This window comes from Penaeus monodon, chromosome 4, assembly GCF_015228065.2.
Source record: "Penaeus monodon isolate SGIC_2016 chromosome 4, NSTDA_Pmon_1, whole genome shotgun sequence".
NCBI lineage: Eukaryota > Metazoa > Arthropoda > Malacostraca > Decapoda > Penaeidae > Penaeus > Penaeus monodon.
Window position 1 is genome coordinate 1564795 of NC_051389.1, and position 8185 is coordinate 1572979.

Consider the following 8185-nt stretch of genomic DNA (forward strand, 5'->3'; position numbering starts at 1 on the left):
TTGCAAGTGAAAACAACAAATCTGGAAGAATTAGATCAGGGTGATGCTGGTGGGACAAAACAGCTGTCTTGCCCTCTTCGGTTTTTTCTGGAAAACCCAAAAGGGAAAGTCACCCCTACATGCAGGGGGCTGTACAATCCAAAAAAAAAAAAACTGCAACGAAAAAATATACGGAACTATACCTTTGACCGAAATTTATCGTATTTCGTCTCATCTTAGACCCAACAAAAAAAGCACTCTGATGTTTCAGCCTGATGCATTTTTTTAAGTTTACAGAATAAGGAGGGGAGGTTTTTTCTCCACACATCTCTGCCACATCTTTCCTGAGCCCTATCGCCTCGTTACTATTTAAAAAATTTTTGCCCCGAGCCACACTGAAAATCATTAAAACTGCGTTTTGGTTTTTTAATATTTCAGGTCAAAGTTTTTTCTGTAAAAAGGCAGAGTTTTGCTATACAAACTGTCTCCCACACACCTTACCATGATATCACCCTTCCTATTTTAAATATGAAATTCCACATATTATGTGGTCCAATTGTTAGCTCCCAGGCTCACAGGAGACTGAATGCGTAATGAACAAACGCACACACAACACATGCACACGCAAACGCCCACGCACAAGCACGAGCACAAGCACACATACACCACACACACACACACACATACACAACCCACACACACACACACACATACACACACACATATATATATAGGTATGTTTTTTTCTTAAAAAATAAAATCGGATTTTTCCCTCATGAATATCCTTATCACTTTCTCTTTTTCGTTATCTCTTGCTCCTCATTCCAAGCCATCCGCTGCCATTCTGTATTTAAATAAATTTTAATTTCATTTAGAGACAGAGGAGAGAGAGAGGGAGAGGAGAGAGAGAGAGGGAGAGAGAGAGAGAAAGGGAGAGACATAAGGGAGAGAAAGAGAGAGAGAAAGAGAAAAAGAAAGGGAGAGAGAGGAGAGAAAGATAGAGAAGAGAGGGGAGAGTGTGGCGGGCCAATAAGCTTTAAAACCCCATCCATACCGCCCCCAACCCTTTCTGCATTGCCCGCGTGGATTCCAAAACCAGCGCCCCGGGCGGGAACCAAGATGACGATTATGCTGACCAGAATAACCTTCAGAACGACCCCAAATGCCAACATTGTGAAGACTATTACAAGCGCCGACCCCCTGGAGCTAGCCTCCACGTGTATTCAAAGCTTGTTCCTATTCCATGGTGTCCTGTGTTCATTGATTTGTGTTGTACTCGTAACCGAAGGAGGAAACCTGCTGAAAGATACGGTTTGCCAAAGGATGCCATGGGAAGGACGGTCACCGGAAGATCGCCCGTAGGCCTGCTGACCAGTGCAGGCATCAGTCGCCGCAGGATGTAATGAAAGGGTGCTGCCTTTCCTGGACTACAAGCGCCTGTGTCCCATGGGGTTAGCTGCACACCGCGCTCAAGCACCGGTCCCAGTCTCCATATCGTGTGTTCAATATTTGTGTCTCGTACCTATACAACTACTATCGCTGTTTCACTACCAAAGTAGAGCCCCTTAGACACACACACACACACACACCCCACACACACACACAAAACCACACACACCCCACACACACACAACACACACCACACATACACACACACACACCACTGACACACACACATACACACACACACACACACTGCCCACACACAAAACACACACACACAAACACACATACACACATAAAAAGAGAGAGAGAAAAGACAGAGACCGACAGAGATAGAGACAGAGAGGACCGACAGACAGAAACAGAGACAGAGAGAAAAGAGAGAGTGAGATCACAACCTAATTAATAAAACATTCACTTAATCCATGAAGCTGGAATCTCAAGTTAAGGCGAGCACAGCTGTTCAGTGTTATAACGGGAGCAGATGTTGCTTCAGTTCAAGTTTGTACACTCCTGCTTACACTGTCTCCTGAAGATAATATACTGAAATTTATACTCATTGTGTTTCCGTGAAATTTAATTTCTTATTTGTACTTTTCCTCTCTCTCTCTCTCCTCCTTTTCTCTCTCTCTCTCTCTCTCTCTCTCTCTCTTTTCCTCCTTCTCTCTCTCCTCTTATTTCCGTATTGTGGTTCTGTGACTTTTTTTTATCTTAATTACGTGTTGTGTTTCTGTGAGAATTCGTTTTTTTTTTTATCTACGTATTGCGTTTCTGTGAGATACTGTTTATCTATGTATTGTGTTTCTGTGAGATTTCGTTTCTTATTTACGTAACCGTACTCATGTGTTTAAATGTAAAAAAAAAATTATGATTTCACGATATGCAGATACTTTGGCAGTACAGTGAAAATCGCCAGCATATCCGATGAAAAGATACACGACATAATACGAGAAAGATAGCTGCCCGAAAACAGCCCCAACAGTGCTATATATTGCATACACTGCAGCAAATCATGATAAGGCATGCTTTTGGGTTTAAACGGGACGTGGTTTCAACACCAGGATTAACGAGCATCGAGCTTGCTGTCTGTCACCACGTGACTTCCAACGCCATGGCGATGCATGCAGATGAAGCTGGGCATCTACCGAACTGGAAGAAAACATTAGTAATCCATGGAGGATTGAACAAACAGATAAGAAAAATTATGGAATCTGCATACATCGCGACGGAGAAAAATTGCCATTTGCAAAATCGGGCAGCTTCAAATTACCCTGGTTGCCCCAAACAATTGTACTGACTGACGCCAATGTATTGTCGTGGTGAGTTCGTGTTCCTCTGTGATGGTACTGGTTTGGTACTTGGGAGTTGAGTTAAAGTTGTCGCAGTTTTAAAATTTATTGGCACGGGAGTATGGTAGCGAACGATCTGTGTCGACTGCTCAGAAATTTCTATGAACAAACTTCGTTTTGAAATATTTCATAATGAAAAACATGAAAGAATTTGAATGAACACAAATTCAGATACATATGGTCACGGGTGGTTTCGTGGTGAAAGGACAAGGGTGCCTTATTTACAGTTGTATGCGAGAAGAGAGTTATGGTGCTTACAAGAATAAAAGGCATCGTGATAAAGAGACAGAAATGCTGAGTATTCACAAAACATTTTAGACATCTGATATCGGTAATGATAGCGTAAACATACTTAATGATTAATTATAAAAAATTTTCTAACGAACATTTTGAGTATACACAAGACATAATTATACACAAAAACACAACAGAATAACAGCATAAACTGTTTACAAGCAATAAGAGGCCTTATTTCCGCCGTCAAAAACTGTCGTACCACACTTTCCTGTGACTCCGCCCCCATATATAAATTCCTGCACCTCGAGACAGCGTGCGGAGCGGAGCGCCTTTGCTTGGTTTGAAACTGAAAGAAAATGGGAAGCTCAAATTTGATTCTGCACTCTATGTGCTTTATTCAGCAACGAAAAGGGATGTTAATGAGGATATCGTTGCACCTAGTGCTAGACTAAATGTATTTGCGTCTCTGTGTGCATGTTTTAATATTATTTTATATATATATATTTTATATATATATATATTATATATTGAACACACATATATAAAAAATTTATTGAATATGTATGTATATACTTATATAATGCACATGTGCATGTTCTCTTTTCAATTTCCATTTTTAGGGGATATGTAATGTGATATAATATAAGATATTCAAACATCTGTGACCATAATGATCTTAAGAAGTATCTCTCAATACTTAGGCAATAGGGAAAAGATGTGAACTTTTCATAGATCGTCCTACTCTAGAAACAAAATATTATCTTGAAACCCATACACTTCGTAGGTGAAATGCTTTTCATATTATAAGCCATGGCTAAGAAGAGCGAAATTCTTTTTCGTAGCCAAACGGTTTTGATTAACACTTTTCATTGTCATGCACAGGTAACGATAGCATTACTGTTTTTTTATATCATTTTATTTTTTTTAGCCTTGGACGCACTCAGCTCCAAAAGTGTTCCAGACGACTGAGAGACGGGAAGCGTCTCAGTCATGTTTTTTTACAGAAGTGTTTGAATGGTCAAAGGAGTATTCCGGAAAATTATTTATATTCTACATATTTGTTTACTTCCTGTGTACGTATAAGTATATGTGAATATTATATATATATATAAAATATATAAATATATATATATATATATATATATATATATGTGTGTGTGTGTGTGTGTGTGTGTGTGTGTGTGTGTGTGTTGGGGTGGGTGTGTGTGTGTGTGTGGGGTGTGTGTGAATATAATTATATATTCAAAATTTAAAGGTGTGACCTCCGAAACCCGGGTTTTCGATACACGAAGGAAAAATTATGATTTCGGTAGTTCAAATCGTTTTATTTGTAATTAACTGTAAATAAGGCCATAAGGCTTTTTTGGTATGTGAGGAGAGGGAGATCACGAGAACGGGTCACATACACTCTGATGTGTATATACTCTGTAGTTTCTTTCCTGATTTATGTATTTCGACGAAATATTCCAAAAACGATAATGCATCTCTTGTATTGTGAAAATGTTATTCTCATTCATACCCATTTTTAATTAGCATTATGTTTTCCCGGATTTTTCCCTTAATTACGGATTGTGTTTCTGTGAGATTTCGTTTTTCCATTTACGTTTTCTGTTTCTTGTGGGTTTTTTCTCTTAATTACGAAAAAAAAGGAGAGGTAAAGAAAATTCTCATAATTACGTTTTTCTTTTTCTCTTTCTTTCTTCTTAATTACGTTTTTTTTTTCTCTGCTTTTTTTCTAAATCAGATATTGTATTTCTTTTGATATTTCATTTCTTATGTACGTGTTGTCTTTGTGTTTTTTTTTTTTTCTCAATCACATATTGCGTTTTTTTGATTTTTTTCTCATATTTACATACTGTGTTTCTGTCATTTTTTATATTTACTAAAATTTTTTTGTTTCTGTAAAAAAAAAATTCCATAATTTCATATTATTCTTTGATTTTTTCTTCTTCATTACATCTTGTTTCTGTGATTTTTCCCTCCTTATTACGTTTTATTAAATAAAAGAAAAAAACATTTCATATTTACATATTGTACTGTGAAATTTTGTTCTTGTTTACATATGTTTCAGTGATTTTTTTTAAAACCCTTTTTTGTTGGGTTTTTTACGTATTATATTATTATTTCTTTTTAGCTTTGTTTCTTTTATACGCATTATTTTTCTATGATCTTGATTTTGTTTACGTATTGTACTTCTGAGCTATAATTTTTCAAAGTTTTTTTTCTGTCTGTGGGATTTTGTCTCGTTCCTTTATTTACGTACTTTACTTCGTCCTTTGCACTGCCTCTCTAATTTCCTTTCTTATCTGCATAACGTCTTTCAACGCGAATTTGAGAAGCTGGAACACGTAATGACTCCCAATATACCGATTGAACAAGATTGTGAAAACTCGAAGCTAAACTGAAGATAGTCGCGAAGTAATAATGTAAGAGTGAACGCTGTGCCGAATATTAGGCAAATTTGTACTATTATCTACCTAAGATACATATATGCGGTTTATGTACATGTCAGTGACTGATTTTTACCTCAGTCAGTCAAAGAAAAAAAAAGAGTTATTGGTTAAGAAGTGAATTTTTAAACAACAATGATATAGAATTAGATACTTTAGGCTTGAGAGTTATCTAGAGTTTAAACATTTTAAAGTTTGAAAATGTACTTCACAACGCATACACACGCGAGCACACAGTATATAAGTGTCGTCTTCGCTATGAACGAGATTCATTTCCAACGGAGATACGCTTCTTGTGAGAGAAACTTGATCATCAGTGATTATATAAAGTCCAATTGGGTCGTACGTGAAATGGGTTAGAAATTAATCATATACGTGTGTCGTAATAATCATACTTGAGTATTATCTATTGGGTAACGACGTTATAGGATGTATCTTGATTGGTGAATATCTTTAAGAGTACAAGTGTGCGATATCAGTACGTAATGTGGAATTGATTTACACGGAAATGGATGAATAACTAATAACCTACACACACGCTTTCAGTTGCAGACGCACACACTAACACACACACAGACACGCACACACGGGGACTTGAAACACTTCCCAATTCCTCATTCTTTCATTTCAGAGGTGAAATGGCTCGTCTGCTGCTGTATGTTGTCCTAGCCGTTAGTCTGTCTGTAGTTCAGCAGATCCTGAACGTTTTACAAACCCCGAATTATAAGTACACGACGGAATATGTATATCGAGCAACCCTTCCTACTACCAATTTGAGTGAAAAGGAAGAAAAAGTTTTCCTTCAAGAAGAAACGTTTGCTCTCAGAGAATTGTGAGTATATTTTGTTCGTCTGTGATATATGCATAGTGCTGTGTTCTTGGTGCTGAAGTTTTCCAGTGTTATATATATATATATATATATATATATATATATATATATATATATATTATAATATATATATCACACACGCACAACACACACACACACACACAAACACACACACACACACACACACACACACACACACACACACACACACACACACACACACACATACACAAAAACACACACACACACACACACAACACACACACACACACACACACACACACACACACACACACAATACACATATATATATATACCCCACAGGTGAATAGGCGGTCCCACAGCCTGCCGACCCCCTTTATTTGGGACTGTGTCGGCGGGGGCGGCAGAGGTGGCGTGCACCCGGAGTGACCACCCGAGGCTTAATCGCAGGCGTGCTTTCCGGGTAGGCGCTTGGAACATCCGGTCCTTGCGGCAGGATGAGCGGTTACCTCTGCTATCGCGGGAATTGAAGCGACTGGGAGTTGAGGTGGCTGCCCTCTCACAGGTGAGAAGACCTGGTAGCGGCACGATCAGTCGTGGGGTGGTTAAACCTACTACTGGTCGGGCCGCGCACAGCGATGTCATACACCTGTATCACTTAGAGCAACGAGGGCTAAGTTTAAGACCCATTAGCCATCTCCAGCGACTTTAACCTCGGTAGTTGAGGTGTTGGGGGGGTCGACACTGTTTGATGAGGCGTATCAGGCATGAGACTGAAGATGCGTTTGGTTCATGTCTCTTATTCGCTGTATACGCCCTTAACGATATGTATATAAAATGGATTGTGGAAAGAGGCGTTCGTTCTGTGCCAAACTCGATCTGTGGCAAGATATTTGCATTTGTTCGGGGTTGAACTTCAGCGGTATCAGGGCTGTGACCGAGCTGGGTACGATTATGTCTGTCGGCCCCCAGGCTCAGGAGCTGATCCCAGCAGCGAGAGAGAATAGCCTCCTTTCTCGGGACTTAGCTAGGGTCCCAGAGGGAAAATGAGGATCTCTGGATAATTTACCAGAACTCCAACCCGCATCGCGACTTCACGGATATACAGCGATACGGGTACAGTGGCCAAAGAGATAGACCACATTCTTCGGAGCGACAGGAGCCAAAGGACTGGAGGATTCCTCCAGAACTGCAGGGTACCGGGACGTGGAGTTCTGTGGCACGACCATAGGATGGTTGTGGATACCCTGCGGGTCCACTTCAAAACTACCGCCCTCCAGTACCACACCATAAGGTGTTTCACCTAGGACAGACTAGGGAGGAGGAGTGTGCCGGTGGTCATATATGTGTGGTAACCCCAATATACCGCACGACCCTCGAAGTCTCTGACCGATCACAGAACTCGGCAACCTGACGGACCCCAGTTGCTCTGTGGGGAGCTATTCAAGTGCGCGCGTAACACCGAAGCAGCTCAGGGAGTCCATTGGCTTACGGCCTGAGGGCAAGGCAGAAATATCCATACTCCCTGGAGGACATTAGAGGCCACTGAAGCGTGTACCGCAGGATGGCAAATGTCTTCCGGATAGCCGGAGAAATGCGGGAACCAAAGTCTTGCGTCTCGTTCCATGGTGCTCCGTAGGGCTCGGACACTACTGAGAAGGGACAAGGAACAGTTAATCAGGATCTTGCTGAGGAGAGTCGAAGGCCATTTCTTGGTTATAAAGACCTTCGGCCATGCCTTACCAAAGCCCTGAGAAAACTGAACTCTAAGCCCTCCTCCAAGATGGACTGCAGTCCAATCAGCGATGGACGGATCATTCTCAGTCATTGTGGAGGTATTTTTTTTTTTTTTTTTCAACAGTTTGTACCAGGATAGACCTTCAACGGTTTATCCTTGCGATGCTAGCGATATGTCT

At 40.3% G+C, this 8185-nt stretch overlaps 1 protein-coding gene across 1 annotated transcript in view; it reads left to right on the top strand.

Moving 5' to 3' along the window:
* The first annotated feature begins 6062 nt into the window (after window positions 1-6062).
* The window catches only part of LOC119599479 (glycosaminoglycan xylosylkinase-like), a 10172-nt gene continuing 8049 nt past the window's right edge, over window positions 6063-8185 (top strand). The window contains exon 1 of the mRNA XM_037949263.1: window positions 6063-6290. Coding sequence (XP_037805191.1) covers window positions 6097-6290 — 194 coding nt within the window. The 5' untranslated portion in view covers window positions 6063-6096. The remainder of the gene's footprint in view (window positions 6291-8185) is intronic.